The following is a 24,043-nucleotide window of genomic DNA, read 5'->3' on the forward strand; positions in this document are numbered from 1 at the left end:
AGGGAGGGAGGGGGCGGGGAGCGAGCGAGCGAGCGGGCAGCAGCAGGCCCGGCCGGCCCCTCTCCGCCGTGTCCGTCTGTCCTGGGCGGGGGCGGCGGCTACTTGTCCTCCGCGGGCTGGGGGATGCCCGCCTCCAGCAGGGCGGCCCGGAACTGGGCCAGGACCCCGCGGACGCTCTTGACGAAGCCCTTGGAGAGCGGGAAGAGGGGAAAGCCGACATCGGGGTAGCCGCTCTTCTCGGGCAGGAAGCTGCGGTAGCTCTTCCGGCGCTTCTTTGGTTTGACGCTGGGCGGCGCGGCGGGCGAGTCCGGGGCCTCCGCCGGGGGCTGCTCCGCCAGGTCCCTGCCGGCCGCGGGGGATGCCGCGCCCTCCGTGTCCGAGCCCTGGGGCGCCTCCGGCCCCCTGGCCGCCCCGGGCTCGTCCTGGCCCGAGTCCGCCGGCTCCGCCGCCTCCGGCTCCGACTCGGGCAGCGCGTGCGGCTCCAGCCAGGCCTCGATGCGGCCCACCAGCCTCCAGCCGGCCGAGCCGAAGTGCTGCCGGATCTCCTGGGCGAAGACCTCGGGCGGGCGGCGCAGCAGCTGCGTCATGGACTGCACCACGCGGATCAGCGCCATCTCGTTGTAGCAGCGGCTGTTCTCGTAGCCCTCCTGCAGGCCCCGGTCGCTGTCGAAGCCGGCCTCGTTGTAGTACGGCTCGTTGACCAGGATCAGGCCTGCGGGCGGCACGCGGAGGTCACGGGGGGCCACGGCGGGACACGCGGCCCGGTGCCGGCGAGGAGCCGCAAGTAGCGTCGGGCTGGCCCTGGGCGCCCCCCACGAAACCGGGCTCATGTTCTCAGGGGGAAGTGGAGGAGACTCACCCCTACCGTATGGAGAACCCCGAGGCCCGGCGACCGGCCCCAGGCCGCGGGACCGCCACCCGTGACCCGCACTCACCCTGGATGGAGATCAGCACCTGCAGAAGGCTGGACTTACTGGTCCACCGCTCCGTCCCCTGAAAGACACGCGACTCGGGGCCGTGAACTAGGGGACCGGGGAGGGGGCGGTCCCGCGGACCCCGCCGCCGCCCACCCGGCCTCGGGTCGGGGGAGAGTAGGGACCCCCCCGCCTCGCTCACCTTCCCGATCCAGGTGCCCAGCAGGCTGACGCACACCTTCCCGTTGTCGTACAGGTTGGGGTTGAGCCGCCCGCTGCACTGGGAGAGGTAGCAGAAGTGGGGGGGCACGGCCGGGTAGATGTTAGGGAGCTGGATGTCGAAGAGGAAGAGGCCGTCTTCGTAGGGGGTGCGGGTGGGGCCCTTGATCAGGGCCGAGAAGAGGTCCTGGAGGAGGAGGGAGAGCGCGTTCGCCGGCTGGCACTGGGACGTTGGCCCGGGCCCACCTCCCCCAATCCGGGGCCCAGCGGGTGATGACCAGCCCCTCCCGGGAGCCTGCCCAAACTCGCCATTCGGTCTTCAAAGGTCTTGACCATGATGCCGTCGGGCAGCGAGGTCGCCAGCAGCGCCATCTCCTTCCGCACGGTGCTGAAGAACTTCTTGGCTTCCGGGGGCTGGAACTCGATCTTCTTGAACGAGTGGTTGACTGGCGGGGAGAGGGGGGAGGGTTAACGCTACCTGGCCCGGAGGGAGCGGGAGGCCGTGGGGAGGGCGCGGACTCCCCCTTGGGACTGGTGGGGCAAGGAGGAGGCTGTGGAGAAGAGTTCACGATGACTTACGGGCCTCGTGGGTAGGGATCGGGTCTACGGGTTGTACTGGACTCTCCCGAGCGCTCAGTACAGCACTCTGCACTCAGTAGGCACTCAAATACCACTGGTTGATTGATGGGGACGAGAAGGAAGGGGAGGTGGGTGAGAAGGAGGAGGAGGAGTACTCACAGGGTGCGGACTCCAGCACAGAGAAGACCTCTCCCTTGGCGCTGGTGAAGGTGACCCCGGGCTTGCCCCCGCACTGCTGGCAGAGCACGGGCGTCTCGCTGGGCCACTCGGAGCGGACGGGCGACTGGGCCTCGGGCTTCTCCTCGCGGCGCTCCGCCTCGGGCGCGGCCTCCATCTTCTCCTCCTCGGCAATGGCCACGTTGTCCAGCGTCTTCTTCAGGTTCTCCTGCAGCTTCTTGATGTCGTCCAGGAACCTCTTTTCCCGCGTGGGCTTCTCGGGCTCGGCGGTGGGCGAGGTGGGCGAGGAGCCGGTCAGCAGCTGCTCCACCGTCATGTTCTTGAGGCTCTCCAGGATCTTAATGGCCTCCTTCAGCTCCCGGAAGCTTTTGGGGGGCCCCTCCCGGCCCGCCTTCTCCATCAGCCCGGCCACGGGGGCGGCCAGGGCCACGGCCCCCTGGATGGCGGCCGCCGCCTCGGCGCTCAGCGCCATGCTCCCGTCCCCCTCCTCCCCCGCCACCACCTCTTCCTCCTCCTGGGCGGCAGGGAGGGCGGGGGCGGGGGCCGGCTCGGGGGCGGAGGCCGGCTCGTCCTCCATGGGCCCATTGTCCGTCTCCCAGCTGTCGCTCTCGTCCTCCCACTCGTCCGACGAGGCGCCGCTCGTGCTGCCGTCCACCGAGTCGTAGTCGGACTCCTCGATCTCCGATTCGATGTTGTACAGGTGCTGGGGCGGGGCGGGACGCGGAGGTCAGGCTCGGGGGTTAGGACGGGCCCGCTCGGGCCAGCTAACGCCTAGCCACGGGGTGGGGTCAGGCCACCCCCGGCCTGACTTCAGGTATCTGGGCCAGTTCCCCAACCCCGCCTGCTTGTTTTTCTTCCCCCAAAATGGTATTGGTTAAGTGCTTATTATGTGGCAGACACTGTACTAAACATCGGGTACAAGATAATCAGGTTGGACGCAGTGCACGTCCCACATGGGGCTCGCCGTCTTAATCCCCATTTTCCAGATAAGGGAACTGAGGCCCAGAGAAGCGACTCGCCCACGGTCACACAGCAGACAAGTGGCGGAGCTGGGATTAGAACCCATGACCTTCTGAGTGCCAGGCCTGGGCTCTAGCCACTACGTCATGCTCCCCTCTTGCAGCTCTCCAGTGCTCTCAGCCCCACCTCACCATTTCCCCCTTCCTACCCCGGTCTTCGCTGAGCAGCCACTGCTTAGAGGGGTCAAGGGGCCCAGAGGGGCAGCCACCCCCCTCCCCAAACCCCGGGCGCTCAAGCACACCCACATCAGATGGGCTGACCCTGCGGCCTGCGGTGGCCACTGTCGCCCTGAGAGCAGCCCTTTGTGGGGACCCACCAGGGAGCTGGGCCACGCGACAGGAGGAGGAGCCTGCCCAGACACACATCCTGTTCCCCAAGCTGGGGGAACGGGCAACGGCCTCTGACCCAGCCGCAGTCCTTCACACACCACCCCCTCGTGTGTGTGTGTCTATGTGTGTGTCTGTGTACACGTGCGCACATGGTCATATGAGTGTTGGGGAGGTGAGAGGGGGCATGCGTCTGGGCAGCCCGGGGCCCCGAAAGGGGAAGCAGTGGGCAAAGATCAGGAAAGGAGAGGGGTCCGAGCAGACCAGCCCACCCCCCACCACCCCCAACCCAGCACCCGCGGAGGAAAAGGTTAGGGGGTCGGGGAGGGGGTGCCCTGGGGCTTCTTGGCTTTGGGCAGATCCCTGGGCTGTCCTAGCTGTGCAGCCACAGTCAGGGGACACCGGGCCAAACTGACAGGCTGGTGAAGCCCTCTAGACTGTCAGCGCATTGTGGCCAAGGAATGTGTCTCTTTACTGCTCTACAGTACTCTCTCAAGCGCTCAGTAAGTATGACTGAATGAATAAATGCCCGGTTTATTGGTAAGAGGCGGAACAGATTCCCCACCACGCCTCAACTTCCTCTCCCCCAGCCCCCATCTCACGCCTTTACTATCCAGGAACCCAAGGGCACACAACAGGGCCGAGCGATCCCTTTCCCAAGCTCAGAGGGCAGGAGACTGGCCTGAGCCTCGCCCCCTGGCCTCCGCCCCCCCGGGCCCCGAGCCGCTCACCTGAGGCAGGATGATGGTCTTGGAATTGTCGGCCCACACCACCTCCACCTTACTGCTCACGTCCACCCGGGCCACCTGGCCCACCGACGGCTGCAGGGGGGCAGGGGGCAAGTTAGGGCCGGGTGGGGAGGGGGACCCCAACCTGGAGGCTGGGAGATGGGCCCGAGGAGACCCTCCAGAGGGGTGGGGAGTCCAGATGAGAGCTCACCTCCTCCAGGAGGCCTTCCCACACTCAGCCCCTTCCTTCCTCGTCCCCCTCTCCATCCCCCCATCTTACCTCCTTCCCTTCCCCACAGCACCTGTATATATGTTTGTACGTATTTATTACTTTATTTATTTATTTATCTTGTACCTATCTATTCTATTTATTTTATTTTGTTAGTATGTTTGGTTTTGTTCTCTGTCTCCCCCTTTTAGCCTGTGGGCCCGCTGTTGGGCAGGGACTGTCTCTGTCTCTATATGTTGCCAATTTGTTCTTCCCAAGCGCTTAGTACAGTGCTCTGCACACAGTAAGCGCTCAATAAATACGATTGATGATGATGATGATGATGATGGACCCCCCCCCCAGAAGGCCCAGAGAGGGAGGGGTGGCAGGGATCTGCAGGCGCCACCTAGTGGCAACTCAGGGGACAGTGGGGGCTCCCCCTTGGCTGGGGCCCGCAGGGCGAGAAATAGGCTCAAGGGAACAAGGCGTTTATAACAGTGCTCTGCACATAGTAAGCGCTTAATAAATGCCATTATTATTATTATTATTAAGGCCCGGATCCGCCCCACACCCTGCCACCGGCCTCACCTCGTCCTCCTTGGGGGCGGCCGCCCCCTCCTCGGTGTTGCCGATGCGGATGACGATGTCGGTGGTGCGGAAGCGGAAGTCGGGGTGGTCCGCGATGTCGTACACGCTCACGTCCTCCTCCTCCCCGATCAGCTGCAGCCCCGGCGTGGCACGTCAGGGACCGGGGGCCTAGCCGACCGGTGCCGCCCCACCGCCCCCCACTGCGACCGGCCCCCGCCCGGACTCACCTCCACGTCGTCCCCGGCCGGCCGCAGCTTGAACCACTTGACCACGCAGGTGCGGCCGATGTGGTCCCCCGACTGCACCACCCCGTACACGGCTGGGTCCGGGCAGCTCTGGGCTGGCAGCGCCGGGAGGGCGGGACGGAGGACGGGTTGGGGTCTCAAGCCCACCCCCGCCCTCGCGGCCCCCTCCTCTCCCGCACCCTCGGCGGGCCTCCTGTGGCTCGGCGGAGGAGCCTGCCTCAGTGTCCCATTCATCGCTCCCCCTGGCCACCCTGAGTCGGGAGGATGGGTGTGGAGTCCGGTGGGGGGTGGGAGAGAAGGGGAGGGGGAAGCGGGTGAGGGGAGGGCCCCACCTCTCTTGTCCACCACGAAGTCTCCAGGGCAGAACTCGTTGTTGTCCAGGTGGTGCACGGGGAAGAGCTCGTTGGAGCGGATGCTGGACTCCACGGTGCCGTCCTGCCACATCACGTCGGCCGACGTCATGGTCGTCACCACCTCCACTGCCACCCTGCAGGGACCCCTCCGGCCGTCAGAAGGCCTGGGACGACGGTACGCGGCCTGCCGGCCCCTGGGGGCCGAGGCCCGGCAGGAGAGGCCGGGGTGGGGATTGGGGGGATGAGGCGGGAAACCCCTGGGTCTGGGGATCCCTACCCAGGGGGTTCCTGACGGCTTGGGCCGGTTCCAGCCGGGGTCAGTGCGGGAGGAAGAAGAGGAGGAAGGGGGTGAGGGGCGCGCCCGGGGGTCCGTCCCTACCTATCCCCGGGCTTGAACTCCCGGGAGACCTTGGTCTTCTTCTTCTTGTGCTTGCGCTTCAGGTTCTTGATGGACAGGGGTGTGCTCTTCTTGCGGCCGGTGCCGCTGCCGCTCTGAGACGACGCGGTCGAGCTGGCCGAGGAGGTCACCGAGCTGGTGTCGTCCGTGTCGTCGGCCCCCTCGTCGTCCGCGTCCTGCTCCATGGCCTGGAGCTGTTGGCGCTCCTCCTCCGCCGCCGCCGCCGCTGCCACCGCCCCCGTCTCCTCCTTCAGGGGGCAGGAGGGCGGCCGCTCCCCAGCCTCGCCGGATCCTCCCTCGGGCCCCATCCCCAACCCCACCTCCCGGGCCTCCGCGGGGCCGACAGGGCCCTTGGATGCGTCCGGGGCTCTGGCGGACCCTTCGGGGTGGTCCCCGGGGGCTGGAGAATCGGGGGAGCAGGACATGATCTTCACGATCTGCTTCTTCAGCAGCCGCTTCACCTGGGAGCGTCGGGGGAGGGAGAGGCCCGGTCAGCGGGGGCCGGGGGACCGGGAACCCTGCCGGGAGCGGGGGAGGGGCTGCTCCAGGGACGCCCGGGCCGAGGGGTACAGGGCCTGCCAAGCGGTGGAAGCACACAGTAGGGCAGGGGTGCCCCGCCCTTCCGGGGACCGGCCCGCTCACCCTCCCATCCAGCCCCGGTCCCTGGTCACCTTCTTTGCCACAGAGCCCTCTCCCAGGACACAATTCCTCTCGGGACACTCGCAGGTGATTTTCGCCGGCTCCACCTTAGCCGGAAACACGTAGAGGCAGCGTTCTCCCAGCTGCCTCTGAGCGTGGTCGAAGCAGCCCAGGCGCTTCACCCTGGGCAGGGAGAGAGGTGGGCTTGGAGGAACGGCCGCCGACGAGCATGGCCCTCTCCCCCGGCTGAGCCCGCGGGGACCCCTACACTTACCTGGAAAGATTCTCCTGGGTGATGATCGAGGGCGGGGGGCTGACACTGTCGGTGCCCCCGGGGCAGAAACTTTTTGTGATCCATGTGACCTTGAGCTCCATGACCTGCACCTGGGGAGGGACGGCAGGAAGGACGGGATGGGGAGCAGCCCAAGCCGCACGGACCTGGGGCGGGGAGGGGCAGGGCGAGGGTCTGCCCCCGGAGAGCCAGATCGGGCTTCATGTGCCAGGCAAAAAGAAACACTGAATCCCACCTGGGCCCGGGGCTCCCGGCCTCACCCCTCGCTCCCTCCCCCACCGCAGCCCCCAGCCCCCTCACCTCCTCCACCACGACCCGGAACTTGCTCTTGGTGCTGAGCACAGGCTTGACCCCCGACAGCCACTGGACGCTGGAGAAGACCTTGGAGGGCCCGATGAGCACCTGGCCTGGGTAGAAGCCGTACGAGTCGTCGAAGAAGAGGCCCTGGGGAGGAAGAGGGGAGCCCGGGTTGGGTCGTCGGGTCTGACCCGGTCCCCCGCCCTCAACTACGGGGCCCGCGGAGGGAGGGAGGGAGACAGACGGGGATCTCCTCCCAACTGCGCCGATGAGAGGATGGAGGCCCGGCAGGGGAAGTGACTTGTCTAAGTGACTTGTCCCGTGGGCCGGGGCAGAGGTGGGTCTGGACCTCGGGCCTCCACAAATTCCAGGCTCCCGGACACCCTTGGGGGTCCGCAGGGCGGTGGAGAACCACCTCCAGATCTGCCTACCAGACTCCCCTGGGGCCACATCGCCCACGCCGGGCTCCTGCCCGGCCCCCAGCCCGAAAGCCTCCGCTTGGGGGTGAGAGTTACCGAGTCGCTGACGTGCGGACAGACGTCATACAGCTTTGCGCCATCCTCTGTGTTCATGGAGCACCTGGGAGAAGGGAGACAGACAGACAGTCACGCTGAAGCCTGATGCCCCCGCGGCCGCAGGCCGGGATCTGAACCCTGGAGTCCAGGAGGGAGGGGGACCCCCAGCTGAGTGGAGGAGGGCAGGTGGGTCAGGATCCCCAACATGAAAGAGCCCCTAGAAACCCTTCACCACAAACTGTCAAGGAGGGGTGGGGGAAGGCGGGGCAAGTAGCTGTCGGGCAGCAGGCAGGACCCCAACCCCGGGCCAGAGGCTTTCTGAGCCAACCCTGGGGGCTCCCCCACACCGAAAATAGGGGGGAAAATATGTTGGGAAAGCGGGAGCTACCTGGCCCCGTTGGACAGCTTCAAGATGATCTGGTTCTTGAGGTCGTAGACCTTGCCCAGCCAGCAGTCATAGGCGATGTAGTCCCCGTACATGAAGGGCTGCAGGAGCAGGGGGTGCGGATGAGAGGCCAGGCGACGGGGGAGGGTGGGAAGGGGATGAGGGGACGGACCTGGGGCTCCTGGCCTCAGCCCGAGGTTGCCAGCCGCGGGTGCCCTGGAGCCGGGCCAGGGAAGCAGCAGGGGGGCAACAGGGGTCTCCGGGCTGGAGACTCACCCAGATGTGCTGCAGGTCCTTGCTGTTGACAGGGTAGAGGATGCAGTTGGTCCCAACCAGCTTCACGGCACAGTCGATGTTCACGTCAATCACCGTCCCGCACTGGCTGTCCTGGGGGCCGGAAGGGGCCGTGCCCAGACCTGCTCAAAGCCCTGAAGTCCCGCCTCCGCCCAGCCCCCAGCAGAGCCCGTGCCCGCCCCCCCAAACCCCGACCCCGGGGGCACTCAGGGATCGAGTCGGGGCACTTACGCTGGAGCCCATGTGTCTGACCACATCCCGGGGCACCACCGAGCGGTCCTCCAGCTTCAGCTGCGGAGAGAGGGGAGACACGGCCAAGCGTTAGGGCAGCCCCCCAACCCGGAGCCCAGGGATGGTCGCCTGGCCCAGCCCCCAGCAGGGTCTGGAAAGGCTGCCCCATGCCCAATCGGCAGAACTGCTGAGAAGTTGTGTGGCCTAGTGAATACAGCTCGGGCCTGGGAGTTGGAAGGACCTGGGTTCTAATCCCGGCTCTTCCAACTCGGGCAAGTCACTTCGCTGGGCTTCAGCTACCTCAACCGTAGAGTGGGGATTAAGACTGTGAGCCCCTTGAGGGACAGGGACTGTGTCCAACCCGATTTGTTTATTTCCACCCCAACACTTAGTACAATGCGTGGCACATAATAAGCGCTTAACAAATAACCACAATTTATCATTACTGTTGTTATTATAAAGTTCTCATTTTAGCCCCTGGGGACCAGGCCGACACTATACCGATCCACCGATTGGTGTCTTCTGTGCATCACATGTGTGCTAAACGCTGTGCTGAGCAAAAGGGAGACACAAACAAGAGCTGGCCCATGTGGTCTTGAACCATCGGTAATCGACTGTGCCCAGGGATTCTCGACCGAGCTATCGCTTCCCACCAGGCACTGGCATCGGCGCCCAGCCCCTTATCTCGGAGGAAGCCAGTGTGGGGGTTCTGTTGGCTCCCTCTGGCCCCATTGGCTTGCCAGGGAGAAGCACCGACGGCACCGTCCGCGGGCCGGGGGGCCGGGCCTGCCGGGACCAGAAGGGTGGGTCTGTCTCCTCGCCAAGGCTCAGGAGGAGTGCACCCCTCCACCCAAACCCACCACCCTGCTGTACACTTCAGCGGGCTGTGGCGCCTCTGGGTTGCTATGGAAACCGGCTGGTGCAGCGCACATCAGGCCCACGATTAAAGGGGCGAGGAGACAAGAGGGGCTGCATTCTATGGTCTGGGGGGCCAGGGGGCTTCATCTCGGAGCCCCGCACTGACCACCCGCCTCCAAAGGCCTAGATAGAGCCGGTCCCTGGGGTGCAGGGGGTCAGGCACAGATCCTGTGAGCCCTGTCGGGGACAGGCATGGAGACATGGATGGATGGACTGATTAGACGGTGCCCCAGGCCACACCTGGGCATGGATGGAGGTGAGGGGCAAGGGCACTCACAAAAAGCGACTTGAGACTCCTGACCAGCCCAGATGGCAAGCTGGGGCTAGAGGACGGACGGACGGACAGACAGCTGGCGCAGGCTGGCCAGCACTACAGGGCGCTAAGCTATCAGCGAGGGACAGAGAAATAGCAGTGAGGCCTAGTGGGGACAGCCTTGGGCAAGTCACTTCGCCTCTCCAGCTCTCAGTTTCTTCATCTGTAAAATGGACAGTCAGTTTGTATTCTCCCTCCTTCTTAGACTGTAAGCCCCATGTTAGGCAGGGACTGTCTCTGACCTGATTATCTACTCTAGGGCTTGATTCAGGGCTTGGTACACAGTAAGCACATAATAATGATAACAATAGTGATATTAGTAACAACTACTGTATTGGTCCAATCAACGGTATTGATTGAGTGCTTACTACATGCAGAGCACTGAGCACTCCAAGAGCAGACAGGGACTGGGACTGATCTGATTATCCTGGATCCACCCCGGTGTTCAGGACAGTGCTTGGCACACACAGAACTAGACTGTCAGCTTCTTGTGGCCAGAGATTCTTTACTAATGAGAGGCAGCGTGGTCCTAGTGGACAGAACACAGGCCTGGGAGCCAGAAGACTCTAGTATCGGATCCGCCGCTAGTCTGCTAGGTGGCCTTGGGCAAGTCACTTCAACTGGCCTCAGTGACCTCATTTGTAAAAATCAATCAATCGTATTTATTGAGCGCTTACTGTGTGCAGAGTACTGTATTAAATGCTTGGGAAGTACAAGTTGGCAACATATAGAGACGGTCCCTACCCAACAGTGGGCTCACAGTCTAGAAAAATGGGGCTTAAGATTGTGAGCCCCAAATGGGACCTGGACTGTGTCCAACCTGATTAGCCTGAATCTACCCTGGCGCTTAGTACAGTGCCTGGCATGTAGTAAGTGTTTAACAAATACCACACAAAAAAACTCCCAAAACTCTGCTGTATTGTCCTTTCCCAAGTGCTTGGTACGGTGCTTTGCAAAGAGTAAACATTCAATAAACACCATTGACTGACTGGAGGCACTCAAACCCCATGAATTCTTGGAAATCATAATGGAGAGGGGGTGCTGGGATGGTTGGGGAGATGGCCTGACTTTACTTAACGCAGCATCGTGGAATGGGGAGAGGCAGGGGGCCTATTTACTTACTTGTACATATTTACTATTCTATTTGTTTTATTTTGCTAATATATTTTGTTTTGTTGTCTGTCTCCCCCTTCTAGACTGTGAGCCTGCTGTTGGGTAGGGACCGTCTCTATATGTTGCCAACTTGGACTTCCCGAGCACTTAGTACAGTGCTCTGCACACAGTAAGCGCTCAATAAATACGACTGAATGAATGAATGTGGGCCTGGGAGCCTGGACACCTGGGTTCCAACCCTGGCTCCTCCACTTGCCTGCCATGAGGCCTTGGGGAAGTCACCTCACTTCTCTGGGCTTCAGTTTCCTCATCTGTAAAATGGGGGTCAAAGCAGCATGACTTAGTGGCAAAAGCACGGGCTTGGGAGTCAGAGGTCATGGGTTCTACTTCATTCGATCATATTTACTGAGTGCTTACTGTGTGCAGAGCACTGTACTAAGCGCTTGATCCCGGCTCCTCCACTTATCGGCCGTGTGACTTTGGACAAGTCACTTCACTTCTCTGTGCCTCAGTTATCTCATCTGTAAAATGGGGATTAAGATTGTGAGCCCCACGTAGGACAACCTGATTACCAGTGCTTGGCACATAGTAAGCGCTTAACAAATACAAGCATCATCATCATCAACACACCTGTTCTCCCTCGCTCTTGGACTGAAAATCCCATGAGACGGGGACCGTATCCAACCTGATGGTCCTGTGTCTACCACGCAGTTTAGCATGATGCTTGGCCCACAGTAAGCTCTTGATAAATGCCACTATTATTATTATTGTAATTATTTTTAAAGGGTCTGGGCTGTGTGAAGGCCTGGGCTCCTGTGTCCCAAAATGCCACCCTATAGGCACAGAAAACCCAGAGGGAGGAGTGCCCGGGTGGGTCTTTCCACCCCCTCGTTCCCTCTGGTGGGTCGGGCTGGGCCGGGGCCTGGAATGTGGCCACGGTGGCTAGTGTCGGGGGTGAGAGAGCAGAGAACGGACCGCCCCCCCCCCCCCCACCGCGCCCTCCCCAAGCCCACTCTGCCACCTGCCTCCTCTCAGTTTCAGTGAGACACCAAGGCGCCCACTCCGCCTCTGACTTGCTCCTGGAGAAATCTGAGCCCTCCAGGCTGTGCCAGTGTGTCCTGCCCCCGGCCCAAGGGGAGGAGGAGCCCTCCTTGGGGGTGATAGGGGTGAAGTTACAGGGCTGCGGGCTGCCCCGAAACTTGAGCAGCCTCGGGGCCTGGGACCCGGGCAGGTCTACGGGCTCCCCCACAACTGCCCCTTGTGGAATGCCCCCGGGGAGGGTCACCCCAGCTCTCCGACCACAAGGGAGGGAGCCACCCCTGGGCCCTGGACTCAGCTTCCCCGGCGGGTCAAACCCTGACCCTCCAAGAGGGATTTTTCCAACAGGATATAGATGGAAAACCAAGGTCAAGCACGGGAAGCAGAGGGAGGAGGGAGAGACCTCAGGGAGGCGGCCTGGCCATCATCATCATCATCATCAATCGTATTTATTGAGCGCTTACTATGTGCAGAGCACTGTACTAAGCGCTTGGAAAGTACAAATTGGCAACATATAGAGACAGTCCCTACCCAACAGTGGGCTCACAGTCTAAAAGGGGGAGACAGAGAACAAAACCAAACATACTAACAAAATAAAATAAATACAATAGATATGTACAAACAAAATAAATAAATAAATGAATAGAGTAATAAATATGTACAAACATATATACAGGTGCTGTGGGGAAGGGAAGGAGGTAAGATGGGGGCCTAGTGGATAAAGCCCACTCCACTGGGAGTCAGAAAGACCTGGGTTCTAATTTCAGCTCCGCCGCTTGTCTGCTATGTCACCTTGGGCTTCACTTCACTTCACTTCACTTCTCTGGGCCTCAGTTACCTCATCTATAAAACAGGGATTAAGACTGTGAGCCCCATGTAGGAGGTGAACTGCGTCCAACCCGATTAGCTTATCTCTACCTCAGCACTTAGTATAGTGCCTGTCACAGAGTAAGCACTTGGACAGAGTAAGCGCTGAAGGTGTCTGCTGATTCTTTTGTATTGTACAATGCCAGAGCTTAGTTCTGCACATAGTAAGCGCTCAATAAATACCACTGATCAATAACTACCACTTAAACGGTGCCTCTGGGTCATCAGAGAGGAGGGGTGAGGCTTTCAGAGAGGGTCAATAAAGATAACCATGCGGATGGTGTAAATCAACTGGATAACTGCTAAATCGAGTGGGTTTTCTTGAATCTGCCAGGCTTCCTGCCTGGCTTAAAGCTCCCAGAGAAACGCTCAGTCTTGCCCTGCGCCCGGCCTGAGAGAACATTGGTTCCTTTCTTTAAAATGCATTTGGGGCACCAGTTTGGGTTGTGATGAAGTGCTTATTTTGTGCCATGCACTGGGCAGACAGAGGATCTTGAGATCGGAGGTAGCGTGGCCTAGTGGAAAGAGCATGGGCCTGGGAGTTGGGAGGACCTGGATTCTCAGAACAGTGCTTTGCACACAGTAAGCACTTTATAAATGCCATCATCATCATCATCCCAGCTCCGCCACCTGCCTGTGTGTGACCTTGGGCAAGTTACTTCACTTCTCTGAGCCTCAGTTTCCTCACCTGTGAAATGGGGATTCGATGGCTGTTCTCCCTCCTACTTAGACCATGAGCCCCACGAGGGGCAGGAACGGTGTCCAACACGATTATCTTGTATCTACCCCAGCGCTCGGAACAGTGCTTGACACATAGCTCTTAATACCACAATTATTATCATTATTATTGGATGCAGGCCCTGGCCTGGCTCATGTGGGGCTTGGCGTCTGAGAGGGCGCCACTTCACTGGAATTATGTACGTAACTTTAAATACTATATTATAAATTACTTATTCATATTAATGTATATCCCTTTCTACATTGTAAGTTCGTTATTGACAGGGGACATGTCTGTTACGCACCTAGTACAATGCTCTGAACATAGTAAACGATCAATAAATATTATTGAGGTATCTTGTGTCTTAGCCCCATTTAACAGATGAGCAAAGGGAGGCCCAGAGAGGTCAAATGACTGGCTCCAGGTCACCCAGAAGGCGGGGGGGGGGGGGGGTAGGGTCCTCTTTTTCCACCGCACTCGTCCCCTTCCCACGACTCTCCCCACTAGGCCCTGCTTCCCAGAGACTTCCTTAATGGCTGTTTCCATCCAACCAGGAAAACCAGACGCACCTGTGAGAACAAGGAGGCAGAAGACCCCCCAGTGGAAACTGAAGCCTAAACCTGGCTCCTCACTGGAAGACCCCCTCACTGGCCCCGTCCCCCCCAAAGAAATGGGTGCTCTCCCTGGAGGGTGACCACCCTGTGCCACCCCAGCCCCCAGGGGCCCTTCCTTCCATGGGGACAGGGAGCCCTCAAGGGGGCTGGTCCAGGGTGGTTCTCCCCAGTCCAGCCCCCAGGAGAGGAGGGACGAGCGGGCCTGAGATGGAGGCCCCACCTGCCGCTTCCTGTGCCCAAAAAGGGAGCTGCCCAGGAAAGGGAGAGCACCCAATCCCTGCCCACTTCCTGATCCACAATCCCGGTCCCCCAGTCATTCATTCCATTGTATTTCTTGAGCGTGTAGTGTGCAGAGCACTGTACTAAGCGCATGGAAAGTACACGGCTACCCAGGACAAAATGCCAACCCCCTTTCTGATCCCTCCCCACACACCCTGCCCCCGCGACTCCTCGATTCCTCCGCGAGCAGGCCTCGGCTGCAGCTCTCCGGAGCCCGCGCTTCCCGGGCCCAAAACCAACCACTGATCGATAGCCACATTCCCTGCAAAACCCCCCCTACCCCCCACCCCTATGGCTCCATTACCCGGAAAACGAGATTGCTTAGTGCGGCCTGCTCCGCCCTCAGGCAACCACCGGGCAGAAGGCGAGACAGGAAAGGGTCTGGGGGCATCCGGGGGCCTCAACCCCCGGACCACAGCAGCTAGGCCTACTGGCTAGCGCCCAGGCCTGGGAGTCAGAAGGACCTGGGTTCTAATCCCAGCTCCGCCACTTGTCTGCTGTGTGACCTTGGGCAAGTCACTTCACTTCTCTGGGCCTCAGTTCCCTCATCCGTAAAATGGGGATTAAGACTGGGAGCCCCACGTGGGACAGGGTCTGTGTCCAACCCGATTTGCTTGTACCCACCCCAGTGCTTAGTACAGTGCCTGGAACATAGTAAGCCCTTAACAAATACCATAATTATTATTATCTGCCCCAGAGGGAGCCCGCTGCAACTGGCCTTCCCAGCCTGCTGGTTAGCATGGGGGCCGGTGGCCCAGGTGGCCTGTCCAGGAGGGTCGCTCTGGCGGAGAGCCCCCCGGGGTGGGGCCGATAAGGCCGATGGCTAGCAGGGGAAGGGGAGGCCCCGGGAGCTGGGGAGAGAGAGAAAGCTCGGGCCATGCAGCACTTGCCAGCCACTCAGGGCCAGGCATCGCAGTGGCCCGCTGCCCGGCCCGGCAACCGGCCAGAAGACCGGCTCGCCCGACCCCTCCAGCTCTCCTCCCCGGCTGCCCAGACCGATGAGCCCCGGAAGGCCCGAGTGGGAGCTGCAGCCCCAGGCCCTCGCCTAGGGCGGAATCGGGGTGGGAATGACCAGAGGGTCCCAAAAACCAAGCAGGTGCTACCCATTGTACCCGAGGCCTTCCGGTCTGGCCCCAAAGGGGAACCCTGCCATGGAAACTCCTCACTGCCCTCCTTCACTGGCGGGGGGAGACACACGGACCCCCGCAGGAAGTATCTGCCCTCCTCCTGCTGAGACCTCCTGGGGAAGGGCCTGCTTTGTTCCGCCTCTCCTGTTCTGGCCCGGAGCCCTTAAAATTCCCACGTCCTCCAGGAGGCCTTCCCTGATTGATCCTCTACTTCTTGGGTCCTGGCTGCCACGAGGGCTCCCACCTCCAGCCCCCGGCTCTCGGGCCCCTTGCTGCTTCAGCCTCCTAGAAGCATTCCTCTCCTCATCCTTCCGAGCTCTGCGTTTGTGCCTGTAAACTCTTTCGGCGGTCAATAGATCTGGAGCGCCGAGTGTAGAGCACTGTGCTAAGCGCTTGGGAGAGTCCCTGAGCACGGCCTGTCCCCCAGTGCCTCCCCACAGGGTCAGGGTTTGGGCCACCCCACAGGGTCTCCTCTCGGGCGGACTCAGGGGCGAGCGTGTTTCACGGCCGAGCCCGGGGAGGCATCGATTAGGACTGACGAGAGTTTCACTGTCTGCCGGCCGGCCGGCCAGAATAAACTTCCTGGAGGCGCTTTCCTGGATCCGGAGGCCGGCCACTGGATCTTCCTACCTGGGCTTCCTAGAAGTGCCTCACCACGACTTCTCAGGAAAGGAGTCGGCGGGACTGGGAGAAAAGCACAGTGTGCCATTAAAGCGGGGCGTGGAAACACCTGGTCTGGTTGCCCGTGGCTACCGGTTCCCCAGCCGGGCCCTCCTGTGCTGCCTTGGCACGGGACCCTTCGGCACCCGGTGCGTTTCCCGGGGGGAGCCATTTGCCTGAGACACTGTCCCGTGCCTCGCTGAAATGGATGCTCCCGGCCGACCCCTGAGAAGCCGGCCTGACAGGACAAGTGGACATATTTCTTGCCCCTGCTCTCCTTCCCCCCACCTTTTTGTTAAGTGCTTACTATGTAAGAGGCATGGAAGGAAACTGAGGCCCAGAGGTGTGTGGGGGTGGGGGTGCCTCCAAGATTACCCAGGGGGCCCTGGCTCTAGTCAGGCTCAGTAGGGTGGCCACATCACAAGGGTCTGGGGTCCCAGGGAAGGGGAGGGGATGAGGACATGACGAGAAGCCCCAGCTCGGCCTGTTCCCAAGCGTCGACCGCGTCAGGGCACGGCGCAATTAGAGCATTTATCCCGGCTTCTCGGTGAACCTTCCGTGACTCCCGCCCATGACATCACCGACACAGACGGCTTCTAATGGGCCCGGCACCTGCAGTCGTGGGGGGGAGGGGGCTTTTAAGGCCTGCGGCCATCGTGACGTTGCCATCCAAATCGCTTCCCTCCGGGAACCGAGGGCGAACTGGGAGCCAAAAATAAACCCAGAAGCCTTCGCTGCGGAATCCGCCCCCACAGGTGTGGACGCCCCGTAATTACGGCCTGGAAGAGGGACTTCCCGGTGGATGGGATAAGCCCCAGGTGGGGACCCCCCCTCCCCAAGGAGGGAGAGCGGCTCGGGCCCAACGTAAAAGCCGAACGAGGGTGAGCAGCGCCGCCCTCAGAACCTGTGGGCAGAAATAACAACAACGATGACGCGAGATCCGGTGAGCCCCTCCGACAGGTGCCAAGCACTGTGCTGAGCGCCGGAGCGGATTCAAGACTATCGGGTCGGACATGGCCCGAGAAGGGAGAGAGAGAACAAGTATTTCACCCCCATATTACAGAGGCCCAGAGAAGTCAGGTGGCATGCCCAGGGTCACCCAGAAAAGACAAGCTGCAGAGTCGGGATTAGAACCCAGATCTCCGACTCCCTTCCATAGGCTCTTACCACTAGGCCACGCTGCAAGCTGCTCTAGGCCTTGGCTCTTTTTTTTTACACTATTTGTTAAACGCTTACAATGTGCCAGGTATTGTACTAAGCGCTGGGGTAGACAGACGCTAATCAAGTTGTTCACAATCCCTGTCCCACATGGGGCTCATGGTTTTAATCCCCATTTTACAGATTATTCAAGCGCTTCCTATTCGGCCCCGCTGCTTCTCACCTAGTCATTGGGCGTCATTCTTCTTGCTCCTGCCTGTACTGTGGCTCATGCCCTAGACCCTTCGCTTTCGGACCCCTGTTACCCCCACCTTCCCAGCCACCCTAAAATCCCCCTTCTGCCGGGGGGCCTTCCCTGATTCACTTCCTCTCCCTGGGCCGCACCTGCTGAACTTTCACACCCAGGGAACTGCTTCCCAAAGCGGTTACCACAGTCCATTTATGAGAAAAAGCCTGGGCATAGGAGGCAGAGCTCCTGGGTTCTCCTCCTGACTCGGCCACTTTTTTTTTCTAAAATAGTACTTGTTAAGTGCTTACTGTTCACAGCACTGGGGTAGATACAAGCTAATCACAGTTCTAAGTAGAAGCAAGAACAGGAGAACTGAGGCACAGAGAAGTTAAGTGACTAGCCCAAGGTCAAACAGCAAACAATCGGCAGAGCTGGGATTAGTCACTTCATTTCATTTTGACACCTGTCTACATGTTTTGTTTTGTTGTCTGTCTCCCCCTTCTAGACTGTGGGCCCGTTGTTGGGTAGGGACCATCTCTATATCATCATCAATCGTATTTATTGAGCGCTTACTATGTGCACAGCACTGTACTAAGCGCTTGGGAAGTACAAATTGGCAACACATAAAGACAGTCCCTATCCAACAGTGGGCTCACAGTCTCTATATGTTGCCGACTTGTACTTCCCAAGCGCTTAGTATGGCGCTCTGCACACAGTAAGCGCTCAATAAATACGACTGAATGAATGATTTTATCTGAGCCTCAGTTTCCTCAACTGTAAAGTGGGAAATCAATACCTGTTCTCCCTTTAACTTAGACTGTGAGCCCCATGTGGGACAGGCACTGTGTTCAACCTGATTAACTTGTATCTACACCAGGGCACAGAACAGTCTTGACACAAACTAAAGGCTTAACTAACACCATAAAAAAAAAATTAAAAAAAAATTAACGCCTCTCTGCAGAGACATCATTCCAGCCTCTCTCCCCCCCAACTCCCCCTTAAATTATTTTGCCTCCTTCCCCTCCATTACATCAAAAGCTCCTTGGGAACAGGGATCAAAACCTTATCCCCCTACTGCCCTTGATTAGTAAACTCCACTGGGTTCACCCAAGTGCTTAGCACAGGGCTCTGCACACAGTCAATACTGTTGACTTGAACTTGCCCATTATCAGGCTGAAGCTCTTGCTTGCAGCGGGGCATCTTGGAGTAGCTGATGGGCTGCAGAAATGATCGTTAAGTGTTTCAATTCCCGGCCAGGCTCCAGAGGGCTTTGGGGATAGCAGACTTCTTGGATTCTCCCCAAGACCTCAGGGGCAAAGGGGATGGAGAAAGAAAATTAAAAAATCAATCCACCAATCAGTGGTATTTATTGAGCTCTTACTGTGCGCCAAGCCCTGACCTAGGTTCTTGGGAGAGCACAAGATGGCAGGTAGATGAGATCCCTTCCCTCGAGGAGCTTACGGTTGACGCGGTAGCCCGTTGGGGGGATGATGTGTGTGGGTATATGGTGGGGCGGAGGGCAGGCTGGGCCCCACCCCAAGAAGCGGAGGAGGGAGAGAGCTGAGTGACCGGAAGAGGTGAGGGCCGGACACTGAACTGAACCGGGCACGTCTCGCTTCAGGTGTCCTCTCCCGGGCGCTTAGCACAGCACTCAGCTCCCGGTGGGAGCTCACTGGCTCGTCAAGTGAGAACTTCTCCCTTCTCTGCCTGGAGAGAGGGGCACACCTAACCACCTGCTTCCCCTCTGGTGCGGCCGGGTGGATTCCCCCACACCGGGCACCTTCAGGCCGGCTGGCCGAACTCCCCCGGGGGAGCGAGGGGTCCCGTAGCACGGTAGGTACTACTCCCGGCCTCACCGTCCCCGAGGTGTAGTGGGAGAGCTGTGGGCCTGAAAGTCAGAGGTCCCGCGCTCTAGTCCCGACTCTGCCAACCGACCCCTGTGTGGCCTTGGGCAAGCCATTCGGACGCCTCGTGCCTCAGTTTCCCCAGCTGTATACTGGGGATAATAATACCTGAACCCTACCTCGCAGGGGTGTTGTGGGGAGTAAATAAAAATAACTAAGGTAAGCTGCTTTGGTAATAATAGAACCAAAGAGAAACTCAGGTATTATTATTCCCCTCTAAGACTGTAAAGCTCACTGTAGGCAGAGAAGCAGCGTGGCTCAGTGGAAAGAGCACGGGCTTTGGAGTCAGAGGTCAAGGGTTCAAAACCCGGCCCCGCCTACTGTCAGCTACGTGACTTTGGGCAAGTCACTTAACTTCTCTGTGCCCCAGTGACCTCATCTGTAAAATGGGGATGAAGACTGTGAGCCCCCCGTGGGACAACCTGATCACCTTGTAACCTCCCCAGTGCTTACAACAGTGCTTTGCACATAGTAAGTGCTTAATGCCATTATCATTATTATATTACACTCTCCCAAACACTACAACACTCTGTACACAGTAAACGCTCAGTAAATACGACTGACTGAGTTGCAGAGATTTGAGGGGGCGGGCTTCAAGCCTGGTTCCGTTGGTTAGGGTGTAAAATTAGCTAGCTTAAAGGGCTGTTTTTTGAGATGCTGTAGTTCCCCAGCCCTGGACTGGATAACTCCCACCCACCCACAGGCCCTTGCACGGATCCCCTCTTTCCTTGGTCCTGGATTGCTGGGGAAAGAGCAAAGGGGTAACGCCCTCCTCCCCCAAAAAACATATTTTTTAAACTTGGCAGGGAGCCCCCGGTTCAGTCCTCCGCGAGGCTGGGAGGGGGATTCCTTGGGCCCGTTTGGGGCTTAGCCATCTTCCGAAGGAAGCTGGCCATCAGAGTCTGTGTCACAGGGATCCTTGGGAGGAAGGGGAGGAGCTGGGGTGGGGGGGTGCAAGCTGTAAACAAAATTACCCACCAGGGCCAACAGGAGCAGAATATAGTTTGCCCAGGCCCCGGGGGCCAAGCAGCTGACCAACACACCCACTGCCCCAGCCCTGGGGGGGGAAGGGGGAGGCAGGCAGGGTCTTCCAGGGTCTCGGCATCTGTGACCTTGCTGTTTGTCCGTCAGGAGGTGAAATGCAAGTCGCCTCCGTCACCCTGCCTCCACGAGCCCCTTAAGGCCACAAAACGATGAGTGGGCCCGGTTCGGACAACCGGGTGGACCCCGGCTGGGGATTAACCCCTGACATAGTCCCCAACTCCCCCCACCCACCGCGGACCCCGACAACAGTAATCATGGTAATGATGGCTTATGGACGCAGAGCCACTAGCCGTGTTTCCCCAGCTAGAATTTCCGATGGACTTTAATTTGCTTTCATCGTCTGAGGGGCTCTCAGACCATCTGCATTTCTCTGGGGGTGGGGGGGGGGAGCGGGAAGGAGCAGGAGGTGGATTTCTGTATGCGCGGGAGCCCGTGTGCACGCGCCTGAGTGCCCGCACATGAGAGGGAGAGAAAGACACTGGCATCACACTAGAAAATGGATCTTCCCCCGCCCCCTCTGCTGAGGGCCCGAGCCGGGGCCTTCTCCCAAGCCCACTGGCCACTGCAATCCTTTGTAAACATGGCCAGCAGCGGCAGCTCTCCTTCCCTGACTCTTTTGTCTCCCATGTCCAGGGGAAAGTCACCTCAGGAAGTGACCCTTCCCAGAGGTCACACCTCCCAACGCCCCCCCCAACTGCACACCAGTTCTGGGGGGAGCCGGGTGTGTCCGTGCATGTGCAGCACTGATACGGGGTCACACTCAAGAAAACAAGCCCAGACGCACCTAATCAGGTGGGTTTTGGCTCTCTGATTTCCAGGACGAAGGCCCCTCAGCTTTTTAATTTACCAGTCGCTCGGATTGACATGCAGAGGGTTGTAGTAAGCGCCCGGGGGTGGGGGGGGGAGAGAGGGACCACAGAGTTAGCAAACACAATTCCAGCCCTCAAGAAGCTTAGCGTTTACAGGGCACAAAGTGCTGTATTAAGCGTTAGGGAGAGGCCGACGGAATTAGTGGCTCCGTGCCCCGTCTTCAAGGAGCTGACGGTCTAGCAGAGGAGCCAAACACTAAAATAAACTGCAGATAAATCGCAGCTCATCACTACACTTATGCAGACGGCCTATGAATCCAGATTGGGTCAGCCCACAGCTCTGGGCCCAGAGACCCCTCAAGAATGGGCCAAAGCAGTCTCAAAGCTCTCTGGTCTCGCCGGTGTTTTCCTATGTCCCAACGGAGGGTCCAACTTCAGCTTGGCTCACCTCAGCCCTGACTGTCACCCTGGTCCCGGGACAACTTTTTTCTCACCTCCTCCCCATCCCTCCCGCCCTACCTCCTTCCCCTCCCCAAAGCACCTGTATATATGTTTGTACACATTTATTACCCTATTTATTTTACTTGTACATATTTACTATTCTATTTATTTTGTTCATAATGTGCATCTAGCTTTATTTTTATTTATTCCGACGACCTGACACCTGTCCACGTGTTCTGTTTTGTTGTCTGTCTCGCCCTTCTAGACTGTGAGCCCGCTGTTGGGTAGGGGCCGTCTCTATACGTTGCCAACTTGTACTTCCCAAGCGCTTAGTACAGTGCTCTGCACACAGAAAGCGCTGGATAAATACGACTGAATGAATGGATGAATTAACTTTCTTTGGCCCTCTACTAGGCGCCTTTCGGCTTTCCCAAAAGCCCTCGGGAACCCTTCCCATGACCCAATGTTTCTCCTTCAACGGCTTGGGCTATTATTGCCACCATTGTCCTTATTATTATTATTGTTGTTACTACTGCCAACAATCCAGCTCTGAATGGCTTTAAGCGCTTAGTACAGCGCTCTGCACACAGTAAGCACTCAATAAATATGACTGAATGAATTTCCCAGGGAAACCTGCGGCCCACTCTCCCTCACCGGTGGCCTGGCCGCAGAGTCTTGCCCCCCTCCCGACCCTTTGGCCCACAGGGGGTCTCGGCCCAGCGCTTAGAACAGTGCTCAGCACATAGTAAGTGCTTAACAAACGCCAACGTTATTATTATAGTATTATATTATTATTAGGGTGGCCTGGCTGCAGAGTCTTGCCCCTCTCCCGACCCTGTGGCCCACAGAGGGTCTCGGCCCAGCGCTTAGAACAGTGCTCGGCACATAGTAAGCACTTAACAAACACCAACGTTATTATTATATTATTATTAGAGAAGCAGCGTGGCTCAGCGGAAAGAGCCTGGGCTTTGGAGTCAGAGGTCATGGGTTCAAATCCCGGCTCCGCCAATTGTCAGCTGTGTGACTTTGGGCAAGCCACTTCACTTCTCTGAGCCTCAGTTCCCTCATCCGTAAAAGGGGGATGAAGACCGTGAGCCCCACGTGGGACAACCTGATCACCTTGTACCTCCCCAGTGCTTAGAACAGTGCTCTGCACATAGTAAGCGCTTAATAAATGCCATCATTATTATTATTATTATTTGGGCGAGTCACTTTACTTCTCTGTGCTCGTCTGGAGAATGGGGATTAAGACTGTGAGCCCCCCATGGGATAACGTGATAATAATAATAATAATGGCATTTATTAAGCGCTTACTATGTGCAAAGCACTGTTCTAAATGCTGGGGAGGTTACAAGGTGGTCAGGCTGTCCCACGTGGGGCTCACAGTCTTTAATCCCCATTTTACAGATGAGGTAACTGAGGCACAGAGAAATAAAACGACTTGCCCCAAGTCACACAGCTGACAACTGGCGGAGCCGGGGTTTGAACCCATGACCTCTGACTCCAAAGCCCGGGCTCTTTCCAACTGAGCCACGCTGCTTCAAAGACGACTCCGGTGGGCCTCGAACCCACAACCTTTGAATGACTCCACCCCGGGAGCGAGCTAGAAGTCCAATGCGCTATCCACTGCGCCACAGAGCCCGTGATCACCTTGTAACCTCCCCAGCACTTAGAACAGTGCACCTTTGAATGACTCCACCCCGGGAGCGAGCTAGAAGTCCAATGCGCTATCCGTTGCGCCACAGAGCCCGTGATCAATCAATCGTATTTACTGAGCGCTTACTGTGTGCAGAGCACCGTACTAAGCGCTTGGGAAGTCCAAGTTGGCAACATCTAGAGACGGTCCCTACCCAACAGTGGGTTCACAGTCTAGAAGGGGGAGACAGAGAACAAAACATATTAACAAAATAAAATAAATAGAATAGATATGTACAAGTAAAATAGAGTAATAGATACGTGCAAACATTTCAATCAATCGCATTTATTGAGCGCTTACTGTGTGCAGAGCACTGTACTAAGCGCTTGGGAAGTCCAAGCTGGCAACATATAGAGACGGTCCCTACCCAACAGTGGGCTCAATCAACAAATCAATCAATTTACTGAGCGCTTACTGTGTCTAGAAAACGGTACTAAGCGCTTGGGAAGTCCAAGTTGGCAACATCTAGAGATGGTCCCTACCCAACAGTGGGCTCACTCACAGGCATCGCAGGAGGTGGCGATCAATCAATCAATCAATCGTATTTATTGAGCGCTTACTGTGTGCAGAGCACTGTACTAAGCACTTGGGAAGTACAAGTCGGCAACAGATAGAGACAGTCCCTACCCAACAGCGGGCTCACAGTCTAGAAGGGGGAGACAGAGAACAAAACCAAACATACTAACAAAATAAAATAAATAGAATAGA

At 58.5% G+C, this 24,043-nt stretch overlaps 1 protein-coding gene and 1 non-coding gene across 2 annotated transcripts in view; both read right to left on the reverse strand.

Annotated features, from left to right (window-relative positions):
- Window positions 1-24,043, reverse strand: part of UBE2O (ubiquitin conjugating enzyme E2 O) — a 25,858-nt gene continuing 1,815 nt past the window's right edge. The window contains exons 2-18 of the mRNA XM_038741931.1: window positions 8,408-8,467; window positions 8,159-8,269; window positions 7,886-7,983; window positions 7,498-7,561; window positions 6,986-7,129; window positions 6,668-6,777; window positions 6,426-6,576; window positions 5,737-6,215; window positions 5,337-5,491; window positions 4,987-5,099; window positions 4,760-4,891; window positions 3,967-4,056; window positions 1,872-2,592; window positions 1,443-1,579; window positions 1,117-1,320; window positions 936-993; window positions 1-712 (exon numbers count right to left, since the gene is read on the reverse strand). Of these exons, the coding sequence (XP_038597859.1) occupies window positions 99-712; window positions 936-993; window positions 1,117-1,320; window positions 1,443-1,579; window positions 1,872-2,592; window positions 3,967-4,056; window positions 4,760-4,891; window positions 4,987-5,099; window positions 5,337-5,491; window positions 5,737-6,215; window positions 6,426-6,576; window positions 6,668-6,777; window positions 6,986-7,129; window positions 7,498-7,561; window positions 7,886-7,983; window positions 8,159-8,269; window positions 8,408-8,467 (3,441 nt within the window). The 3' untranslated portion in view covers window positions 1-98. The remainder of the gene's footprint in view (window positions 713-935; window positions 994-1,116; window positions 1,321-1,442; window positions 1,580-1,871; window positions 2,593-3,966; window positions 4,057-4,759; window positions 4,892-4,986; window positions 5,100-5,336; window positions 5,492-5,736; window positions 6,216-6,425; window positions 6,577-6,667; window positions 6,778-6,985; window positions 7,130-7,497; window positions 7,562-7,885; window positions 7,984-8,158; window positions 8,270-8,407; window positions 8,468-24,043) is intronic.
- Window positions 23,187-23,280, reverse strand: TRNAR-UCU. The gene is made up of 2 exons: window positions 23,244-23,280; window positions 23,187-23,222 (listed from the first exon to the last, which is right to left on the reverse strand). It is a non-coding gene; the product is annotated as a tRNA-Arg (tRNA).

Source organism: Tachyglossus aculeatus, unplaced genomic scaffold, assembly GCF_015852505.1.
Source record: "Tachyglossus aculeatus isolate mTacAcu1 unplaced genomic scaffold, mTacAcu1.pri SUPER_34, whole genome shotgun sequence".
NCBI lineage: Eukaryota > Metazoa > Chordata > Mammalia > Monotremata > Tachyglossidae > Tachyglossus > Tachyglossus aculeatus.